Source organism: Labrus bergylta, chromosome 12 (assembly GCF_963930695.1).
Source record: "Labrus bergylta chromosome 12, fLabBer1.1, whole genome shotgun sequence".
In the NCBI taxonomy this organism is placed as follows: domain Eukaryota; kingdom Metazoa; phylum Chordata; class Actinopteri; order Labriformes; family Labridae; genus Labrus; species Labrus bergylta.
The window spans coordinates 15,710,235-15,734,320 of record NC_089206.1 but is presented as its reverse complement, the minus strand read 5'-3'; the positions used below and the strand labels follow the sequence as shown (position 1 = coordinate 15,734,320).

Genomic DNA, 24,086 nt, shown 5'->3' with positions numbered 1-24,086 from the left:
TTTAATGCCCTCGTAAAACTTTATTACCCCTCTTCCAGTCCTGCACCACAGGCACACTTGGTTTCCTGTTTAGTCAGGGAAGGAAGACACACTATCTAGCCTGTGATAACATTCGCCCACAACACAACGTTGATGCAAAACTTTGGTTTCCTGTGGCCGCAGACGGACGATCTATGCACCACAGTGGAGGCCATATGGCACCATTATGATACGGCCCTGCGCTTTAATCCTGGCATCATTACGCTGCAGTTAAAAGAACACGTTCTGCTGCTTTAGAGGACATACAATCGCACAGGTTGCTGATGTAGAAGTTGTAGTAGTAGTAATGTTGCAGTTTAACCCAAGGTTAGGAGGCAATGTGTGACTATCACTACTCAAGTAAATAAAAATACACTCACCTCTCAAACTAAAAGCTTCCTATTCAACTTCCTGGTCGGTTAAGAGAACCGGTCAGCGCAGCGTCCACTTTCTCTGCGCTCTGCTAGGCCTAATCTTTAGATGGACAATGCATTCAATCCCCCTTTTCTATGTCTTTCTTTTAGGGTATTTTAAAGTTTACAAGGTTAAATATGCCAATTGCCCCAAGCAGGGCCTGTGAATGGTGCATAGGGAACACGTGGTGTCATTTAAGTGGGTTTTATGGCCTGGAAGAGCTGACAAACCTTCGATATATACACATCATATATAATCTTAACTGTCCGGAATCGCAGCTGCCGGCTTCCCCTTATCTGAGGGAGAAAAGGGCTTTGTGGCAGTGAGGATGCAGTACCTTTCTCCGGACTGAGTGAGAGGCGGCTGCTGCGGAGAGCTGCACGCTGCAGTAAGTTCATTTTGACTTTGCACAGGCCCGCGACTGTGCCGTGATTTGAACGGGGCGGAAATATTGTTTATCTTTTAGATGTGTGCATTGTTGTTTTTTTAAATACATGTAAAAAAAAAAATAATAATGCTAATTTACGTTTTTATATACGTTTTCTAATTATAAAACAGTTGTGTTTTGAAGTAGCCGGTAGTTTAACAGATACTATAAAGGGTATGTTGTGGTGCATATTAAGAACGACATAATCGGAAGATGAAAATGTATTGGGGGGGCTGGGGGGGTTATAAGTATTATATTTACTCAGAATTACCTCTATAGCCTCTTAAATGCAGATTTTAATCTTAGGGAATACAAGGAAAATCGGGAGATTGATTTGCACAACAGTCAGTGTGATTCAACAGATTTGCATGTTATGGTTCTGTCAGTAAGAGAGAGAAAATGAGAAGTCAGCCACAACTATCAAAAATCATCTGGCGTCCAACTTTGCCCTCCTTTCTACCTCCCTCGTAAACATGCCCATATAGTTGTTGTTTTTTTCATGCACATCTTACTGCTGATTTTATGAATCAACAGTTTATATTTAATTGTTAGAAGTCTCATATTTTGGTTAAATGGCGCAGTTCGAAGGAAAGGTGTTCATTTTAATCCAACGAGTTGTTCTGTGTCGATGTTAAAATACTGAATCGTATAACAAAATACACAACCTTCTCATACAGATGCCTCTTGTCACGGTTTCACCTTGGTGTCATGTTAGAGTGTGTGCTCCTGTTGTTTTAGGGTCATGTCTGGGCCAAGAGACAGTTTTGTTTCAAAGGCACAGCAGTCTAATTATTGTGGCGTCGTCTGAATTTAACCCCTTGTAAAAAAAACATTGAAGACGTGACTTCTTCATGTTAAACAAGAATGCATCTTCTTTGTAACAAACGAATACTTGTTTTGCACTCCTTATATTCGTGCTAACTTGTTGTCCTCGTGCGGAGGGAGATAGCACTGAAGTGATCAGTTTGGAGACTGATGAGGCGATGTGATCTTATAGTCCAATCATTTTCCGTAGGGCAGCTGATTTAATTGCTCGTAAGTCTTGGAACGCAGTTTAGCTTATAAATACTGGTGTTTGTTAAATCAATGTGTGGAGCTGCAAATGGCTCATTTTGATATTAAGTCTGGTTTGTGTGAGTGCAGCTCAGCTCACACAGAGAGAGAGAGAGAGAGAAAGAGAAGGCTGCAGCAGGGTGTGTATGTGCTGACTGTGATGCTGTATATTAACTGCATTTATTCAACCTTGTGTGTGTCAGACTGCGTAATATATTTTTTGTATTCTTTAAAAAAACTGGTTATTTTTTTTCATTTTGTTGGTTTGTTTTCAAGTGTGTACGATGATCTGTTATACACCTCCAATAGGGGGCGCTGTGCAACATGCTGCTGTGTTGGTGACGTTTCACTGTTGTGGCTATGTAACCACGGAAGGGCACTTTGCATCCAAAGATTTGATTTAATTTGACCCTATTCTTGAGAAACCTCACTGAAATATTTATAACATCAAAGAGGAGGACATATTTAATCATGAGCTCTCTAAGTAAAATTAAAAATAACCCATAATAGACAGAGTAATTGTGCTTCAAAGCATTTATATATTGCTATAAATTATAAACAAATTCAATGCTTAAAAGGATTATTGTTATCATCTAAATGTTTTAATTTTCAAATCCTTTCACTTTTTTCTCAGTAGGAGGAAGCTTGCAGTAAATCAAACATTATTCTAACGTGCAGAAAGACAGTCCATCTGAAATCAGTGTAATACCAGCTGAGTAAAAGTGAGACAGTGCAAACATCCGTTTTCTCCACCGTGTTCGGCGCTCTTGTGTTCCTTTCTCTGACCTGTGGAGCTGACAGTCATCATTCACACACACAGGTCATTTCCGGGTGATCACAGACTTCCCTCTTTGTCTGAGTCCAAATAAGAACCATAAACTTTCATTACAACGTTTCCGAACAGGGAGCGAATTTATTTACAATGTGCGGACATAGCCGTGATTCTTTTATTGACTGCGCGCCATAATTCAATCGCCATGAAGTCCAGGGATTTCTAATCATAGAACATTTGCCTAAGGAAATACAAAAACGTCTGTAAATTACATTTTTACTGTCTGAAAATGACCCGTCCTCGTTTTTCTGTCCTCGGTCCAGTTCTGCTGGCCACACATGTCAGAGATTTTCTAGGACAGGCTGCTTTTAATAAGGCTGGAAACAGATGATCAAAGCAGAGGGACACAAGGACCATTAATATGAAATAATATCGCCACATATCATAACGTGTGTTTTTTTTTTTGCTTTATGACAGCCATGAGAAATTCACATGCAAAGAATGCTTAGAAATCAACAAAATATGAAGGCCTTATATGGTTTTGCTCATATTGTCATTTGATTCAGTTTTAGTTATCATTAAATGATTAAGGTGTCGGTTTAAATATTTAACATGCACAGTGCATCCATTCACGAAAACGCTTTTTACGCGTGCTGTCTGTTTTTATCAAAAACTGAAAGCTCGATTAATCAGGAAATGTCCGGTGGACTACTGTTTTGTTCGAAAGTTTATATTTGAAGTGTTTTGGAAAATGCTTGCATATTTTCTTGTAGTTAAATATTTTCCTTTTGGATGCCAAATTAAAAAAAACAAAAAACGTTTTTAACCTCGAGGTCGAGTAATTCTGATCTAATTTTTATTTTCTTTCTTTTTTTTCCAGACTGTTCGCCTGGTCAAAACGAAAGGCACCGTGGATTTCTCTGTAAGTGTTACCCATCGGCCCTCGCCTCTGCACCTGGTTTCAGTCAAGAGCTGTGACACTTCATGCAGCTCGTTATTTAGCTGCAGGCAAACAGCTGGCTCCACTGACATCACAGCTACTGATGCCTGTGATCTTAAGCAGTTTATTTAGGGAGTCTGGTGTTTGTGTAAGGACACTTATTGTTGTTACTTCCAAATCGAACTTTTATTATTTCAAACATTAACAACACAAACAAAACTTCAGCTGTGATTACAATCCTCCTGCAGTCTACTTTGGGTCTAGTTAATATCTAGAAGAGTTGTACTCTTGTTGCACAGGTGAGCTGGACTCACCTCTGCAGCAATGAACCACAGCATTTCTGTAATGAGCAGCAAAGCAAACAATGGTTTCTGTGGGGCATCTAGTATTCAAAAGCACCTCTGCTCCCCTGGCTGCTGCTTTTAAAGGCTCCTCATACCCAACTGGTCTCTAGTCTGTCTGCACTTCATTAAAACTTTTTATTTTAACTGGACGCTCCAGTTTAACGTTATTGCACCTGGGGAGGATGCACGTGTAGAGGCTATTAGGTTAAGGGTTTGATTAAATGTTCATCGTAACCATTTTCATCAGGGAGCGGGGAATATTGCTCTTCATGCTGCATCCAGGTCAGCTGCTGCTGCTGCTGCTCCTCCAACAAATTAAAAAAAAAAAAAAAGAACAGACACAACAACAAGGTCCTCTACATACTTCTGCACAGATTTATTCTGTTTACATATGTACATGTGTGAACACGCTTTTAGTCTGGTTACTTTACAGGGAGGGGAATAGGAAAAAGAAGGAAGCTTAACAATTCCTCAAATGAACAAATGAAACATCAAATTAGTCCGCCCGAGGGCCTCATTTTTTGTACTTCTACATTATAACTAGTTATTGAACTAGGTGCACGATCTGAAAGCCATTTGTGGGGAGAAGGAATTCATTGCTGTCTCTCCATCAATAATCCTTGGCAGTGAACTATTGGAAGCAGTCAAACGCGAGGGGTGAAACGCGGGTCAGGCTGTCTAACTAATATTAAAATGCGTCCGCCAGAGCGCACGAGGAGAGGGGGAGTGTGGTGTGCACGCAGCAGCTCGGGTGCACAACAAACAGCGTGTATTTAGATGAGCATATGACAAAGCCAAAGGAACCTGATTGAGGATTTGTGGTTATTTTCTCCTTCATAATCAGGATGTTGTTTTACTCTTAAATACAGAATATCTGTTAGACTTATCATCAGATTGCACGAGGAGAAATATGTAAATTGAGAGGTTGTTTTTTTTTTTTTACATAGACTGAAGTCACCACTGCATTTCCACTGTAATCAATTCCATTGATTCACAATCCGAGCATTTTTGCTGTTTTTAATAACCCCCGAACAGGTCACATGTCTGATATTACATTTTTCATCCGAGGCTTTTCTCATTAGCTCTCGCAGTGGCAGGAAGCAGGGTTACCGAGCGGTCAGTATGGTAATGAAGAGCACAAGAAATGGTTGGGAACAATAGAAACTTATTTTTCATCTGTGCTGTCACGCCGTCCCTTTGTACGCTCCGTGTTTGTGACTGAATATTCATATAGGAGCTACCTCAAAGGCAGAGGGTGATTTAGAGAAAAGGGGAGTCTCTTGTCCTTTACGCACGGCGTTTTTGTGGGTGCGTGTGTGTGGTGTTGTTGTAAGCATGGAAAATATGTTAAAGTAGTTCTAAATTCTTTATTTTCTTTTATATATTTTATAAAAGATGAAGTGCTCCACTAACCCCTGGTGAACAGCTGCAGCTTTTTGCTTTATTTCTACCTTTTTGCGGTATTGCATGCCTTTCTAATTTCAGACATGAGAACCTACTTGCAGAAAGGTTTGCCTGGGAGATCCTCTTTGAAGCTTCTTACCTAAACAATTAGTTGTCTATATGTACCCTGTAGAACCGAATTTGTGTGAAGTCCAAACAGTCGCAAATACGTCTCTACAGGAATACATGGGCAACTGAAATACCACGCCATCAAGCCAATGGATTCTTCTTCTTCTTCTTCTTCTCTCTCTCGCTCTCTCCTTTTGCTTCTACATATCCCAGCATCAGTAATAAACACATAGGCCTACATGCAGGCTTGAGCAACGCAATAACACTGTCACAACGTGTATTCACAGTGCAGACAGCCGTAGATTGTGCAGGCAGGTTAGGCCACAGAGAGTAAAGCCATGTGTGCAGTGTGGAGGCTATACTACTGTGTCAGAGCCTGTAAAACACGTTAGGAACCAGGGGTCGTTTATAAGTGACTGATTTATGGCTTTTATTGCTCTATAAAACGCCTCTAACATCCTCGCGAGGGCTAATAGAAATGTCGCGCGCATTCTGTACAAACAGGAAGGCTAGAAATGTCATTTCACGTCACTGTTACTCATATTACTGTGTAGTTCATTCTGAGGAAATGGATACATGAGTTAAGTTTTTATCTCCATGCTGTTGACCATAAGATTGACTTGTTTATATTCAGGTCTATTGTTTCTTCAAGTGGGACTCCAGAACTTTTGGTTAAAGTTATATTATTGTTATTATACTGTGGGACATTTTTATACTTGTTCCTTTGCTCCAAAACTAACTTCATAATAAAGAGGAGGGCGTTGCATGGAGGCTGCTAAGCTATCAGTGACATCTGACCACAGCAAAGTGTGGGATGGGAAGTGAAAGCAAACAGCAGCACATGACAAGTTTATACATTCAGGCAAGATCAGTTTACAGAGGAATAGCAGACCTCCAGTGAAGTGGGGATGGTTTGTGCCTCTGCCATGATTGGTGCATATTTGGAGTTTGGAGGCTATACAGTCCTAGCTGGAGACAACATGAAAACTTGACTTGATTTTTATATATTGATTATTAATGGGATTATATTAAAAATATATATTGTATATCTGTTGCATTTCTAGCAGTACATTTACGTATTTCCTTTCACTAAGCTTCGTCTTTCATAATATTTTGGTTGTAGCTTGTCCTCACAGGTTTAGTTGACTGTGAAGTGACATCTAACAACAAATGCCAGAAGTCGTCTTTCAAGTTAAGACAAAGGATAAGAACATTTAAATGTTGTTAAAACAGAGAGCCATGAGTAGAGATCAGTTCAATGAAGTATTTTGTTTGAAAAAGCCTCTTAGGATGAATAAAGTAGCATTTCTTTGCAATATAAAGAACAAAGTCCCCATCTGTGAAAGGACTGAATCCTGAATCCTAAATTGCCTTATATTCTCATGCCTCCAACAACCAAATGTAATGTAACACCTCTGAGCCACTTTACACTTATCTGCAGTGAAGTCAGCAGATCATGATGTCCTGAGACTGGTCTGCCTGTGACTCCATAATGATACTGGTCCTCTTCTTCTGGATGTCTGACATCATAATGGTTGCAACCCACTGCTTACTGGCCTGATGCTCTACACAGTTGTGACATGTGACTGCAGGTCTATGATTTTACTTTGGGATTATTGAGTTAGTTGTGTTCCTGATCATCATTATCGTACAATTTCACAGCTCTTCTGCTAGTATTAATTGGTAAGGCTGCTCATCATAATATTTGAATATACATATGCGTGGCTTTTGTTGTGTCTTTCATTGTTAGAGGTTTTATTAAAGGTTAAAGTTACATCGTACACTTGCCTATTCTCTTTTATACACTTTTTGCATCTTTCAGTTGGATCACAATAACATTTCTTAATAGATTTTTTTTTGCTCTATTATAAAGAAGAGTTTTGCTGATATTCAAAGCAGCTTCAAAATACCTGTAAGCTTGAGAATCCTTACCTCTGTCCTATAGTTATTCAATTTTAAGTTGCAGGCCGAATGTTTTAATTAACAACCCAGAAGAAAAAACATAGAGTAAAACATGGTTAAAATTGGATTCAGTTCTTAGTCATTAGATGATCAGGCCTGTTTCAAACATCAACCCCTCCTTTAGATCATCTCACCCTCCAGTCCTCCTCTGACATTTAGATTCACCATAAACCTTTAAAATATGAGTGCTGAAATGCTCTTAGAAATATCATCAAAACTGCAGCAGCTCTATAACTCTTAAGTGTATTAATGGTGCGTAATGTGCTTCACAGCTGAAGTGCTGTTGCTAAAGACTTCATTAATTAGCAGATAACCTTTGTATAAGGCGTGCAGGCTAACAAAATGATTGCTTTGCTATTGTTGTGCCTTATCCTTGGCGAATCACCTATTGTCCCTTTGAATAATTGAGACCAGTGGATTTTGCCTGTTTTATTTTTTCCTTGGTCAGCAACTAGCTACTAGTTTTGTCCCCAAGATCAATTGCTTTGGTAACACAACCAGAGAGGGAGAGGGAGAGAGAGAGAGTGATAGAGAGAGATAGGGGGAGAGAGACAGGGAGAGAGATTTGTGCCCACAATGGCGACTGTAGGTATGCTAAATACCTCTGGTTCCTTATCCGGGAACTACCTCTTACTCCGCGATTGGGCCACTGGGTCACGTGGTAAAAGTAACTTTACAGGGCTGCTCGCAAGTAGGAGGGCTTTATGGAGCAGAAAAACGACAAAGCTAGAAAAATTATTTTCCACTCCAGAAATTAATGATCATGAGCTCGTATTTGATGGAGTCTAACTACATTGATCCGAAATTTCCTCCATGCGAGGAATATTCGCAAAATAACTACATCCCAGAGCATAGTCCAGAATTTTACAGCCGCGCGAGGGACAGTGGCTACCAGCATCACCACCAGGAGTTATATCCTCCGCGGGCGAGCTACCAAGAGCGCCAGTTTAACTGTGCAAGCATCCCTGAACCTGACACGCCACGGGGACATGGAATACCCCAATCTGCGCACCTGCTGACAGGGAAAGGGCAGCCTGCCTCATGTGAAACCCCACAGTTGTCCATGTCCCCCGCCACCCCACCGGCCGCCACCTCCGCCTGCAACCAAGCCACCCCGGAGCATCCCAACAGCACAGCCTCCTCCAAGCAGCCCGTGGTGTACCCGTGGATGAAGAAAATTCACGTCAGCACTGGTAGGCAACTTGTGTGTTTATGTTCCCTGCACTCCTCATGCTCCTCTCTCCCTCTTTTCCCTCCCTTTATCAGTCCCTCTGACTCCCATCTCGTTGCCAGCCCCTGCTCCGATAGCAGGGAAGCCTTTGAAATGGCACAATTGAGGCGGATTTACGACTCGGCATTGGTAATTACACCCACCATAAATTTTATAGCCGAGGTATACTCAGGGCAGCCGTATCACCATGTGGCTTCTGCTGTTATGTATTGCGCGATGGAGAGAGAGGGGGAGAAATGAATAAGAGAAAAAATTGAGCTTTGTAATCTTGCATTAATAATTTAGCTCATAGTTGGATGTGAGTGTCCTCTCATTACGCGGAGAAGTTCTTAACTTCCCATTTAAATCCCTCAAACAGCCAAACATTCATATCCAATAAATCTTTGCAGCCATATCTCAGTTGAGGCCATTCTTGTTTACCCCTCCTTTCCTCCCTTCTCTGTCTCTCCATTTCTCCTCTTTCCAGTGAACTCGGCGTACAATGGGACGGAGCCCAAGCGGTCTAGGACAGCTTACACCCGGCAGCAGGTCTTGGAATTGGAGAAGGAATTCCACTATAACCGATATTTAACTCGGCGGAGGCGCATCGAGATCGCCCACACCCTAGTTCTCTCCGAGCGACAGATTAAAATCTGGTTTCAAAACCGCAGGATGAAATGGAAAAAGGATCACAGGCTGCCGAACACCAAAGTGAGATCCTCCTCTTCCTCCGGCTCCAACACAGGCTCAGCAGCAGGCGCTGTAGCCGCTGCCTCGGCCACTAACACAGGGGCCCCCGACGAACTGACCGGAGCGCAGCATGCCGAGGATATTACCAGGTTATAAACCCACGAGCCAGAAAAAGAACTGGATATTTATAGAACAATTCTATATTTTGTTTTGGTAGCTATCTTGTGCGGTTTCCTTTAAGTCCAAAGTTATATAAAATGCATGTTATATAGCATGGATTACTGCGAACACCGATGAATTATTTTTACGTGACACAGGGTTTAATTTATTTGAAGCTCAATTAAAATGTTTTTTTATTAAAAATGTTTTGAATGAAGGAACAAAAAAAAGTAGAAAAATATACATTTTATCAAAATGTTATTGTGGGCCATTCTTTTTGCCCTGCTGCCCAATAAGGTGAAATGCACAATCTATTTATTTCAAACAACACTGGAAGGAAATCCATATAATAATAGTTATTTTTGGTATATAAAAAAAGCTGGAACACACCATTGATCTTGAACTTGTTTGTTTTGGATAATGTGTGAAATTACCTCGTGTATTTCAAAAAACAGGATTTTGATTTACAGTTTAGTTTTGTGGTGTTGATGTTGTGTTTTAGACCGTTAAAAAGCAGATTATTGTGAAATGCAATAAACGGAGTGTAGTGTACTTGTGCTAATCATATTGGTCAATAAAACAGTGAGTGTCTACTAGTTTTAAATACGTTTGGTCGAACCTTTATTTTAGGCAAGATGAGGTCTGCTTTAATACAGTTGTTTGGAGGAAATCATATTTAAAATTGTACACGTGTGAATATTTAAACAATTCTTGAAGGAAACAAGAACCACTGTTTTCAATCTTTGTAAATCCTGCAGCTCATTCTGGAGTCTTGAAATTAGCAATGTGTACAGCCTGTGAGTGTGTGAGGCTGTATGTGTGTGAGTATGTGTGTGTATGTGTGTTACTTCTGGCTCATAATGGACTGAATATTTCTAAAATATGAGAAAGAAATAGTTTGCGCTCTGCATTATGTGCCACCTCATCAAGCTGGAGGGCATTCAATTAGCGTTAAAGACGTGAAGCCAGCGAGGCCCTGAACGCAACACTGCGCTGCCTCTCTGCTCCCTGCGCCCTGACCTCAACACAAAGCTGCATGCCATTCATTTAGAGGACATTTGCAATGTGTGACACATTTTAGATCGTTGTGCAAATATTCTGAATCATTTTGTAACTAGTTGCTCTGCTTTTTCTAGAGTCCACTGCGCCATGCGACTGAATTTTCAAATGTAAAAAATAAAATAAATAAAATAAAAATTAAAAAAAAAGTCATGGATTGCAGAGATTGAGTGTAATTCGTCATATGGTGTTCGTTGGGGACGGAGATGGAGGAAACTCGCTGGTCTTTGGTACCAACTCTGCAATGATGCTGATATTTTCCTGTGTGTTGTTTACTCTCTCGTTTCCCCCACATTTCCCTGCTCTCTCCCCATTGGGTCAGTGTGCAGCAGCTCGCGAGAATTCAAAAAACTACATTTAAAAAAAAAAAAACGTGCTCAATGCAACGTCATCGCCCGCTTTTCATTTGGCAGGAGGGCTAACAAACTAAAGGACTATTTACGAATGTATATGCTGGACTAATCCAACAACATGAGAAAATATCACACAGACTGCACATTCATTGAGGTTTCTATTTGTTTTGTTTTTGTTTTGTTTTTCTCTCTCACACTGATGCATTCTTCTTTTTGTTGTTGTTGTTGAAAAATGTACGCAGAAGGATTCCAGTTGAACCATGACTTAAACCCAAAGACGTGCTAGAATTTGATAGATTATTGAAATAGTGACATGAATAGGCCTTATATAAAATGCCTCGCGTAGTGGGGGAGCTCGAGAGCACAAAAGGAAGAGGTATTCTCCATCATCAATCTTTCACAACACAGCTTTGTGTTATGTTCGGGAAAACAGCTCTGGCTACAGCCAGTGTCGATCCTTGTAAATATGATGTACCAGCCTGTAAATCGTGTAACATTATTCCAAAACGTGAGCTTTTAAATGTACTCTAAAATAACTCAATTTATCTGGACCAAAGCGGACAGAATCTGCCTTTAGAAGAGGCTTTGAGAAGCCACTAGAATGGTGTTGAGACGGGGTTGAAAAATGAATCCACGAGCCTTTATGTTGCTGGACAGATTAGAGAAATTAATGTGCGCGCCACAGTCGCAGCATCCCTCCGCTCCCTTTCTCGGCCCTGTCGCCTCCATGTCGCGAGGCTGAAAAGCTACTTTATTGAAGTTTTGGGGCGAAGAGGGAAAAGGCCGAGTTCACCTCGAGGACACATTTTCTGTCCCATTACGCTCATTTCAGTCTGGATGGCCCACCTCTCCCACCCTGTGACCTGACTCCTTCTGTACGCGCGCTGCTCCCCATTGGCCTCGGCTTTCTTTTGTGGATTTTTCCTCGTTGTGCCCGTAAAGAGGCCTGCAGTGGGGCAGCACTGAATGTGTACCTCTCCTTTTGTTAATCAGTCTGACCTAGGACTGTGCTGAACTCTCATACAGACCTGCAAGACCCCAAAACACGCGTCTTAATTTCTGAGCATCTTTTAAACCGACCTGAAAACTATTTGTGGTCACGTCGAGCGGACATTACGCAGTGAGAACACGATTAGGGCCTACGACAATAATACAGGATTGTTTGAAAACCATTCATGAATCTGGTAATGCGCAATAGAGGTCTTTAAAAACACCTAATGGGGAAAACATGTTTGGTTTTTTTGCGTGTATTTTATAGGCATTTTTCTTACTGATTCCGAAAAGCAATGTGCAACTGATCAATTTATGAAAACAGCTAAAATTAGCGTTACATGTTAAAAATGTCACTTATTAACCACTTTCAGAGGTTAATTACATTCCCCAAAGTGTCCAAAAAACCAGAGGCAGTAAAAATAGCCTGGCGGTCATATGACTTCTGTGTGACTTGAGAGAATAACTGGCCTCAGGTCAGTACTTCAGCTCAAAACTAAGCTGCCAATTATAGCCAGGTGTTTGTGACAGTACTGGGACAGTTGGTCATTATGATTAGTTTATGGACAGGGACCTTCAAGTTCAGTCACAAAAACCTTCAAACTTCCACAGACACTTCACTCCTCCAGAAAACTTTTATTTGAAACCAAATGACATTTTCGTCCAGTAAGAAATCATTAATTTATTGATCGTTTAATGTAAGATTGTTCAAAAGAATAACAAGTAAAAGGCCAAAGGTATTGCATATGTTTTATATAAATTAGATTTATATGCTTCATTGTTTTCATTTTACTCTATTTGGAGAAAGGTCTTTATTTCAATTTATTCTTCTTCTTTTCATACATTGAGTAACGGGTTTATTCCTTTCTGGTGTGTAGAGGACCAAATATTTGACACCAGCATGTTTACAAAGATAAACAGCTGACAGGCGTTCATGTCCAAACAACGGATCCAAGTGTCCATCAAGTGAAAATCTAGTAGACGGAGCTCAGATTACACCCCAAACAAAAACACCGTGTCACATTTGTTTGAGCTCTTGTATCGAAGATTTGTATGAAGTACAAAGAGAACATTATGGATAATCTGCGGATATTTTCTGTTGTGACTTTTTGTTGATTTAGGATTTAATCAAGAAGCCCATACAAGGCTTTTCTGAGAATAAGCAATACGTGATTTAAGATGTTTTATACCAAAGCTTATGCTGCTTGTCTGTCATAAATCAGTCAGTTTGTTGTTTGAATTTGGGATAATGGGCACAGATTTATGCTCTATATCATTTCACTTACATTCTTTCAGATCTAAGATAGTGTGTTCATTTATAAAACTAAGATTTTATGATCATCCATTTAACATGAATTAAAGAAATAACAGAAAAACACAAATGAATGCCAAAAAAAAAATCGAATTGTTTTCTATTTTCTTTTTTTTATTTTATCAATGAGATCCATTCTTTGAGTTTGAAACAAACTGTAATTATTATCGAAGCATGCCGTTTTTAAGAGTAACTTAAAGAGTCTAATTCCTCCCCTCAGCACCTCGGTGTGTTTTCTGTGTTTGAAGTTCACTGTTTAAATCCCTCCTCACTTACTCAGCCTCTAACTGCTTTACTTTCTGACTGCAGACTGTTGAATCACGCACATGATTTCAGCTCACAGTGCACCGCTGCAGGCTGCAGGTTGTGATTTATGAGCACCTCGGGCCAGGACTCTCTCTTTGAGGATATAAAAACTTTACACAAACAGCCTTCGCAATGTTTGAACAAGAGCAAATGCCAAATAAATATGACTAGCTGTTTTAACGGCGGCATAGTTTATAATAATACGGTTTTATTAAACCAAAAAATAACCGTCTTTGATTCTTTTCCCTCGTTCACTCGTCTCAGGTGAGTGCCACCATTGCTCTGTTTTGAAGGGTCTTGACTGTTGTATTGTCAGGGTTTAGTGTGTTGAAACGGCAGCCATGGCAGATGTATAAAGGCTGAGAGTTGAAACAGGGGTCACGCTGCTATTTTCCAGCAACACAGAGGCTCTCGCGCATTGACCAGCAGTGGGTGTGCCATAAATCCGTAAATCTTTCTGGGGAGCAGATGCACCACGTCTTTTCTTTGTGTGAGTGTGTGTGAGGGAGGCAGTGTTTAATGAATTTACATAAAGCTAGATTTTAAAACTCCATCAGATATGTTGAAGTGATTAACTGTCAGAGCTGGCAAACATTTCAGAGCAGCTTGGATCTATACTCGTGACGCTGGACATGATGGCGTGCGTAAACTTTATGTCACCATAACGTCTCGCTGAGATATTCTTCATTAGCCTATTTACTGCATCGTTGAGGTTTTCAGAAATGACAGTCATTTTCACGCAGTTCAACACGTCACATGAGGCCCAGACAGGAACTAGATTGAGTTATGATTATGAGATTCACTTTTCATTAGCACAAGTGATCTGAATATGGGATCCGTAGACTATAGATCCACAATTACGCGCAGGTTAAGTGAAAACGCGCTCTTTTTATTGCATCTTTTCTCTGGAAATGAGTCCCTGCAGAATATGTGGACACATGTTGCATTTCTTCTGCAGTCATCTCATGTGGACAGCTGCTGGAGTTCCACTTGGAATTACATTTTGGAGTTTGAGATGAAACTGATCATTTCAAACTAAAAGGCACATTTGATCTAAAATCAAAGGGCCACTTTATTGTAAAATATAAACTACAAGATTTTAACCTGCTTTCATATCTTGACTCACATTTTTCATGAAAGCAATATTATTTCAATATCTTATTAAGTAGGATTGTTGTGGGTACTAAAACGTGCCTATAATTTCAATAATCATCAATTAAAATAAATCTTTAATGGTAGATTAAAAAAAGCTCCCATTTCTTTTGTAAACAAAGTAACTTTATTGATATACACATTTTAAACAACAGGAGTTGATCCAAAGTGCTTTACAGTTGTTTATTCGTCAGTACAGATATACATTATTAAAGAAATAATGCAATAAAAAGCAATTAAACACCTTCAAAACAACTATAATGAAACACTGTACATCAGATTTCACAGGTGCACTATTTCAAACTATTTGTGGATACAGCAACATTATTTATTTCAATTGATGTCCTGAAAAACATTTCATTCTCCTGAGTAAATAAACAAAATGTTATGTCATCGTCTCAGAGCTGCTGGATTTATGTCATCTGCCCTCCACATACAGGCCAGGCTGTATGCTACAGGCTACATCCTGCCTGTGCCATAAGCTACACCCAAATTAATACAATATGTTAATACACGTGCTTATGCAAAAGTCAGGACTTGTTTAGGAAATTGACAGTGTGTGTCTTTCCCTCACTTATGAAGTACAGTGTGCAAACTCTACTCCTTTCATTTCACTCTGCATTGTTTACAGCAATATAGGGCAGCGGGCCCATAAATCTTCCGCGTGCTCTGCAGAGACAGCGCCATTTGTATGCACCGTTTTAACCGACAGCATCCTCTGCCCATTAACGTCTTCTCCCCGGCTCTCTCTCTCAGTCTGCTCTTATCTGCACAGCTCTGTCCCCTGCAAATACATCCACTGATCCGTGCATCCAGCTCTGGATACCATTTATGTTTATTTCTAAGATTAAGGAAGATTTAAATCATGGAAAAAAAAAAAAAAAAAAAACATTCTACATATGTAAGAATTGTGTTGCATTCTGCAGATTCTCTCCCTGCATGCTGCAGATACTTTCCGTTTTCCTTGCACGTTATTTGGTATGAAAAATAAAAGTGTATCGACGATTTCCTCGCCTGTTTGTGTCAGCAGGCGAGAGAGCGCAGAAGGTAAGGAGGAATTGTAAAAGGGTTGACACCCAGAGCGACCGGCGCGCTTTTGTGTGAGAGAGAAAAATGATTTATTGCCACCGAGGCGGTTCAAACAGAGTTCACGGAGAATTGTTGTGGAGGCGCGGAGGAGCTAAATTATGGGCTTGCTGAGCTAGTATATCATAGATTCTATCTCACATTCAGAGAGTGTGTTCAAGGGTGTGAGGCAAGGAAAACAAAAGCAATTTAATTATTTTACCCATTTCAGTGACGGCTGATGTATGCTGCTAATTCACCCGTTAATAATAATAATAATAATAATAATAATAATAATAATAATAATAATAATAATAATAATAATAATAATAATAGTAGTAGTAGTAATAGTAGTAACAATTGGCCGATTTAAGTTCACAATACCTGTACAATTAAATGTAACATTCATTGGAGAGCCTAATGTATTGTAAACAATCAGTTTACCATAATTAAAATCTAAATATTATTATTGACAACAATGTCATTTAACAGTCATTTAAATGCTGATACCTGTTAAACATTATGCTGTATGGGAAGGGTAACAGCTGAACATAAAAGCGTCTTTGTACTGACCTAAATAGACATTTTAAATTTAAACATTTAATTTATTGTAAAAAACAAACAAACAAAAAAAACATATCCAAGGACATGACTCCTGTGTGGAGGTTCAGGTGAAGCCTCAGTGATGGTGGCATAGGGGTGAAACAGAAAAGGGGGAAGGCTCCTCTTCTTCAGCCTGAGTGCATAATCCATCACTGCAGAGAGACATCTAAAGAGGGTCTTCTCGACAGCTTTGTTGTAGTGAAACACCAGAAGGAACTTCTATCCAAAGCCTGCTTCTGCCATAAGATTGATACTATCACAGGGTATAAATGCTATGCTAATAACACAGCCTGCAGAACACTCCTGTTTTGGATGCACTTTTTAAAAATGTGTGAGAGCTTCATTATTTTAGTTATATATTCACTTTGCGCACTTTGCATTGTTGAAATTAAGAAATAATGTTTTATGAGATTTTTTTTTCTTCCAAAGTTTAACTCAGTTAGGCCACACTTGATGAAGCTTTAATCCCAAAGTACTCCCCAAGAATATTTATTATGGTGGTTTAAAATAAAGTTGTAAAATTCACTTTTTTAATTTAAGTGCTTTGCACCTTTGTTTGCAAGTTCGTGTATTTCTTGTGTGCTGTTACATTGTAAATGAAAACTGGTGAACATATATGCAGCATCTCCTCTTTGTAAGCGGAATGTTTATCATCTAAGGTTTCTCTGACACACAGGGACACTCCAGGCCTACTTCAGTGCAGCCTTATTAATGCAAATACGTTGTATCCTCCTAAAGAAAAAAAAAAAATCTCTAATGATTGCCTCCTTTGTCTTTGTGTGGCAATGACTGTCAAGCCTTTGTTTGACCACTCCCAGTGAATCTTATTAAAGCAAAGCTGCACTTCCACTTCGTCAGTTAAAGCATATGCTGTTATTTAAAAAAAAAAAAGAAAAGAAAAAGCCCGCCGGTTTTTAAGGACATTTGAAAAGTAGCAAACTATGTTATCGCAAATGATCAAAATAATGTGTTTGGCAGACAGACAGCAGCACTATTGCACAAAGTCGATGGTAATAGCAGTTTAGAGTATGGAAATAGCCTACGGAATAAATACGTTTTATATCTCTATATTTAATTTGGAAAAATCCACCGGTGCACCATGTATTTTTTCCGTTTAAAAAAAAAAAAAAAAAAAAATCTACAAAATAACAATGAGTTTTTGTGGATAACCAGTTATTATCCAGTAAAATGTTCCAGGTCATAGTCGTAGCCCTACTGGAAGGAGCTCCTGGCCCGGTATCTTAAAAATAAAACCTACCATGAAAAGTTCAGGGTGTGCAGCTCCGAGTAATAAACGTGTCCTGTCAGGAGATTTACAATAGTACAAGAAATCAATGCTCTGTTAGAAACAATCCGTTTTCTCACCACACATTGTAATCTCTAACTGTCCCCCCACACCCCCCCACCCCTCTCCTTCATTGTTTCTCCCCCTCCGTAAACACATCTAACTGTGTCTCTCCTTCTCACTACACACGTGTTGGCGTCTATTCATAATCCTTTATATGTGTTTCTATCCCTATAGGCAAAGATTCGCAGGCTGCAGCTCATAGAAATGTTGTCTGAAGAAATATCGCAGAAGCTTCTTCGGGCGTCCCAAGTTGCCAGCGGAATACTTTGCAACTCCAGAGCTCTGCTATTGGAGGAGAAGCCCACGTGACTACGGCACCCTTCTGGTAAATATTATTCAAATGCTCCACATGGTTACTCCAAGTGCGCTTCCCTGCATGTCTTTCTCCATTCAGGTTAATTTTGATCTGATATTAGACAGACAGAAGTCCTGGTCTTAAGGGCTGTTGAGGGATTTCTGTTTTTTTATTTGAAACAGTTTGATGAGTTCATGGACCCCCAACAGTCTGCCCTCCCACTGCAGCTGCATGGCAACAGTTTAGCTATGGGCTCTGGACAAGTGCCAGAACTGAGCCTTGGATACAATGGAGGAGGAGCAGGCCAAGAAGCAGAACTTAATCAGCAAAACATGACCTCCTCTGCTACTGTCAGTTCCAGGTTGAACCCAGGTGAATGGTTTCAGAGTCCTCTGGAGCCTCTGGGTCACCGCCATGCCAAGGACATGCTGGACATCAAGGGCAGGAGCTGCAGTGTACTAACCATCTGCCACTCAGGAGTCATTTTCCCCTGGATGAATCCACGGACGACTGACTCTAAGCAATCTGGTAACTCCGGCTTTGTTTATTAACTTTCTGCAGCTGTAACTAATGGGACAACAAATGATACACAATTACCCTAGGTACTCGGATGTGCTGAATCCATTAATCCTAATATCACTTTATAAGTCAGACTTCTTGTTGCATGAACACACCACCTTACAGTCCTTGTCATTCATACCTGATTACAAATTTATGGCCAGCCTAAGTCTCACTAGTCAGTACTTAAATGTGTCACCTGCATCATTTATTATGCATAAAAGTAGTTTTACCAGATGTGCAGGCTGTTTCCTCTCTCTACTAGGTTGATTAGATTTGTATTGGAATTAGTGATAGTGTTACAGCACAGTTAAAAATGCACAAATGTCACACAAGTCAGTGGGCTGCCTGTAGTAGTTTGTTCTTCTGATTCTGAGGGGGAATCTCGGGATCTTATTTTTTTAATGAGTAAAATAAACATAACCAGTTTTATTATCCCTAACACAATCATTCAAAGTATTTGGAAAAACATCTGTCCTTATAGGTAAACACATGTGTTTATTTAGTTTTGTGGGATTAATAAAGGTTTATCCTATCTTTACTTATTGTTTAATATGATTGTTCTAATACATTTTACAGCTAACCATTTCAGTTAGAAAAGATTGTAACACAAAAAGTATTGAACAATAACATTTTTTAAATATTTATTGACATAGCAGTAGCGTTGTTAGTTTAACAGCAAATATTCATAATGTGAAAAGACAGCAGGGTGAGATTTGTCGTCAGAAAATGTACACAACAAGATCAGAAAAGCGATGAGACAAACTGCTTCTTCACGAGGGTTCCTCAAAATTAAACAAATCAAAGGGCTCCACAGAGTAGCTTTAAAAAAAGAACTAGACAATAATCCCTATTTTAGAACTACAGTCTAGCTGGCATACAACCAGGAAGCTCTCGTCTGGCAGAGTGTTGTAACAGTTTCCTCTTTCAGGTCACTTCAGGCCTTATTAAGTATCATTAACCCCTACATGTCATGTTGTTATCAACAGGGCCCCGGTATCCCTCATATACATGTCAAATGGAACCTCTAATGGTGGTTATTTTCAGTGCTGCTCCCAAGGTACCTTTTAAGTGACTGAGATGGGGATTTGACGGGTCTGCTTCCGCACAGAGCTGTGATTAATGTGGCCTGTCAGGCTGCTGCAGTGGCGTCAGATGTTTCCCCCAGACTGTTTCTTCGGGAGGTAACTTTCCCCAAACACATGAAACAGTAGACAGTCGCTCTTATAGACTGTCTCAGCCTGAGTGACTACACAGGAAGAGCTGAGGGCTCCTACTTTGTCCGCGGCTGATTTGGTGGAGGATTAACATTGAAGTCCTTCAGTGGAGGCTGTACATTTCAGGATAGACTTGTTAGATATACTGCTTTTAACACCTTCTTATTTATGTGCTTCTCTCCTTCATCAGTCAGTGGAGGTGTGGTGGCGGCCAGTCAATCAGGAAGAGGAAGCGCCAGAAGGGAGAGGACAGCATTCACCAACAGCCAGCTGCTGGAGCTGGAGAAGGAGTTCCACTTCAGTCCTTACCTGTGTCGCCCTCGCAGGAAGGAGATGGCTGCCGGGCTGAGGCTTACAGATCGCCAGGTTAAGATCTGGTTCCAAAACCGCAGGATGAGATACAAGAAGGAGCACAAGAATGCAAAGGTGGCAGGTTTGTCCCCCTACAACCCTTCTACCAGCTCATGTGCAGACCTCCTGGGCTTTTCAGACACATGTGTTGTAAGAACTTCCTCCTCTGCAGAGCTGCACTGCGTGGATTATGCTCCTGTTGCCTGCAGCATTGGTCAGTGTTTTCCCCCTGCACATCTGACCCATCAGAGCTGCATACCTCCATCTGTTGGTCCACCGCTATCCTGCATGGGCGGTGATAGTCATCACCATGCCAGCATTTCAAACTGGCCCTAGAGTCCAATATTGGGGGGCTCCTGTGCTCATCAAAATCGTCCACTTTCACTTACTTATGAAAGACTGGAGGATGTCTGATTTGCCTCCCTGGGCTGAAATCCCCAAACACACATGTTCAGCATTCATGAAACATTTTAATTAAAATATGTGAATGTGTCTTAATTAAAGGAGAGCTGCAGTCATTTGTGTTACTCAGGCTCAGAAACTGAAGAATGCAGGTCTTTAAACGTGCTGTATATACTGTACTTAAAAAGCATGCACAAGATGTTCAATCAATTTTTAATGACGTGGGTTGCTGTAATTTTGTGGCTTTTATGTTGTTGCATGTTAAATGCATGCGGGAACCAAACAAGGAGCTGGTTTTCTATTTCCCTCTGTTTTCATGTCACATTAGACCTCTTTCTTCATGTACTTTAATCAGCCGACCACTTGTGTAAAATGTTTAAACTGTGAAATGAGCAGAATAATGTTCACATGGAATGATGTTTTTATTTTTGTTACAGCCATTAAAAGAAACAGTGAGTCTTTGATACAGTTTCTTGATTAATTGAGATGTCTCATACTGTACATGCTTATTAAATGCATTTGGGAAATCTGCAGCTCTTGTGCACTGTTTACTTGATTCATTGCTGATTACAATTACAATTTATTCCCAGTGATATTTCATTACCAAGATTTTTTTTTAAATTAGATCCCACATGGAAAAAAATCACGAGAACAATTCTGTAATCAAATTAAGGCATACCTCAGATTCATTGAAAACTCTTCAGTATTGTGCTTTCAGGTTGCACAATTCTGCCACACAAACCTCTCCCTGGCTCCTGCCTCTTGAGTTCCCTGCCATTAATCACAGAGACAAGGCGGTCTTTCCAACACTCCAACCACATGCTCTGAACCCACTGGGCACCATGACAAGATCTCCTGCCTCCTCCTTTCCCAACCCCTTGTCTTTTCAATAGCCAAATTGCAGAGCTGCAAGTTGGGGCTGGCCTCCTCAGGGGGCATGTTAGCCATGTTAACTTAGAAGCCATTCCAGTCCACAACATACCAATGAGGTTCAGTCACTAATGACAACAGATTATCTTAAAGGACAATGAGGAGACTTTCCTAACAGCATCCACTGTGACATGTAGATTCTCAAAAGATTTCCTGGAAAAATAATTTTGATTTCAAACTTTCGACTCTTGCTGAGCTAAATTAGGCACACAGGGGCTCTCTGCGTTTATTTGACAGAAGTGGGTCACAGACAGGCTCTCTTGGGTCTCATCAGATTTGCAAGTCAAAGACAGACAGCAACTCTTTAATGATGGAGGAGTAAACCTTCTCCTACACCCGCTACCCTGTGCTATACACATTTCTAACAAAGTTGCACACATTTTATGATGACAGCTTTATATCAGTGTCCTTACTGTAAATGAGCTGTCACTGAGGAATACTGACAGCTCTGGAATGGAAGAGCTAACCAGGAAGCTGATCCCCTAGTGGTCCTGGTTAGAATGACTTCCTTGCTCCTAATTTATTGGCTAATCAGCCTGTGGATCAGCTGTCATTTGGTAAATATTTGACACCATTTTTCAGCAGGTCTCAGTAGGGACCAATGGGAGCAATGAAGCAGCTCTAACCCTGTGGAAAATCTGAATAAAATAAAGTCATGTCTACAACCACATCTGCATCAAACAGGCGGTGACAGCTGGGTAATTTAAGAGAAAAATAATAAAGGCAAGAGCGAGACGCAGGAAATAGTTCTCCCCGTTAAATATATTTGACTAAAAGTGGGGGGGAGGATTGTGAGCAGTAGGGAGAAGAAGAAGCAGCCAGTGTTGGATTCCTGGGATTCTTGCATACACTAGGTGATTTATGGTGTTAATGGAGCTGAGGCTCAATAGGACCTTTACCTCTGGTTTCTCTACACACTAAAAGCAGAGAGGATGCACACACACACTGATGCACACACACTGGAGTGCAGTAATTCTGAGGATCGGGTCAAGGGGGATCCCCAGAGGTCAAGAAAAGCACCCCCAAGGGCCCCCCTACAAAGGGGGAGACATTACAACATTAAGTTAGCCGCTTGTTTTCACCCTATGCTTGTTCCTAGTTAGCAACTAAAGTCATTATTTCCTTTTCACTCACTTGACCCCCCCAGGTTTGATGACATCTGTTATTTAGGGAGTGGGGGGGGGGATCTGCAAAGCCAAAGCTCTGTACATGTTATGTTTTTAAATTCTTAGCTTTGATCATACTGGAGCGCAGCATTAAGTGGATCTTTTTAGTGATAAATAACGCCAGCAGTGGTGCCATGAAACCGGCTTTGGTTACGGTCCATCATTAATTTCTACATTTTTCTGTTTTGTTCTTTACAGTGACTGATGTACCACTGTCCCATCTGCAGCTGTTGCTAAAGTGAATTTTTTGAGGGTATGACTTGAAAAATGCTCTTTGCATCAAGACTTTCTCAAGCTTCCATGAACAAAGATGACAACTCTTCAGTCTTTGCCCCTTTATTTAACAAAACTAAAGCCTGGAGCTCATCGTGTTACCATCACAGTAAGCTGCTGGTGTCTGCTCGAGTTTTATGTTATGACGAGGTAATTCTATTCATTGTATGGGGATTACTATCAGAGGAAATAAGTGAAACTAGTAATAATAAATGTCTATATGGCAGCCTCGGCTCTTATAGATGGGTATGCTCTCAATGCTTATTCTCTTATTAGTTTGTTGGGCTAAATCAGAGGATCATGAACATCCTGGAAACTCTGATGAGGACTCCTTTCACTGGTTTGGTTTGGTTTATTTTCAGCAGGTGTTTTCTTTTTACATTTTACACCACAATCCATACATGCACAAATATACATGACCAGACCCTGAGCACTTAACAACAGTACACTCAAACACAGCATCATTAAAGCACAAGAAGAGTGACACCATTATAAAGTGATTAAGGAATCATCCCCAGGTATGTAGGGGAGCTAAAGCTCCTAGTGCACTACTATTTGTAAATCATACAACTCACTTGACATTAAAGCTGAATTCATGAAAGAACAGCTAATGGATCCGTTTTTATGTACAATTCAAATCACTTCAGAATAAAAAGTATAGCTAAAGGAGCCCATCACAAGGCAAAAACAAACAAGAAACCAAACTCTAACACTTGAAAATTTTAGAAAAATAAGGAATTAGTAACATTTTAATACACATAGACAAGAGGAAAAGTTGTAATAGCTTATGTTTTATTTTTTTCTACTATTTACTCTGATTATTTGTGTGTTACAGTTGTTTAAATAAGTGCAAACTTCATCCTATCCCCTTTAAGACGTGTTCTGTTTGCTTTGTGTTGAGTATGGCACTCATTTTTGTTGTTTAGGTTCACTTATTTTCCATCCCTTTTCTTGCTCAGTTATTTATCTTCTTTTCACAGAGAGTGTTGTCTATTTATTTGAGTTCATGAAAATTTACAAGATTGACACATTTGCAGAAAACAAAATCATGTAATTTAAAAGACATTTGACAGAGTCATACATGTTATACTTCTATGAAGAATTCAGAATATCCAAATACAATTTAAAAAAAGTTAAAAAAGTCACACATAGCATTTGTTACATTCTGTCTTCAAGAACCTCTTCATTAAAATGTCAATACGTTA

The 24,086-nt window shown here is 40.0% G+C and overlaps 2 protein-coding genes across 2 annotated transcripts; both read left to right on the top strand.

Moving 5' to 3' along the window:
- Positions 1 to 5,587: 5,587 nt before the first annotated feature.
- Positions 5,588 to 10,105, top strand: hoxc4a (homeobox C4a). The gene is made up of 2 exons (XM_020635103.3): positions 5,588 to 8,635; positions 9,140 to 10,105. Exons 1-2 carry the CDS (start codon positions 8,200 to 8,202, stop codon positions 9,496 to 9,498), a joined length of 795 nt encoding a protein of 264 aa, XP_020490759.3. The 5' UTR covers positions 5,588 to 8,199; the 3' UTR covers positions 9,499 to 10,105.
- Positions 10,106 to 18,034: 7,929 nt separating this feature from the next.
- Positions 18,035 to 21,045, top strand: LOC114917154 (homeobox protein Hox-D3). The gene is made up of 2 exons (XM_029277585.2): positions 18,035 to 18,512; positions 19,950 to 21,045. The coding sequence occupies exons 1-2, from the start codon at positions 18,179 to 18,181 to the stop codon at positions 20,444 to 20,446; spliced, it is 831 nt and encodes a 276-aa protein (XP_029133418.2). The 5' UTR covers positions 18,035 to 18,178; the 3' UTR covers positions 20,447 to 21,045.
- The last annotated feature ends 3,041 nt before the right edge of the window (positions 21,046 to 24,086 follow it).

What these genes read in the sequence shown, in the direction of transcription:
- hoxc4a (XM_020635103.3), top strand. Translation starts at nt 8,200, where the DNA reads ATGATCATGAGCTCGTATTTGATGGAGTCTAACTACATTGATCCGAAA. An exon ending in GAAAATTCACGTCAGCACTG is followed by an intron (nt 8,636 to 9,139) that starts GTAGGCAACTTG and finishes TCCTCTTTCCAG; the next exon opens with TGAACTCGGCGTACAATGGG.
- LOC114917154 (XM_029277585.2), top strand. Translation starts at nt 18,179, where the DNA reads ATGGACCCCCAACAGTCTGCCCTCCCACTGCAGCTGCATGGCAACAGT. An exon ending in GACTGACTCTAAGCAATCTG is followed by an intron (nt 18,513 to 19,949) that starts GTAACTCCGGCT and finishes CTCCTTCATCAG; the next exon opens with TCAGTGGAGGTGTGGTGGCG.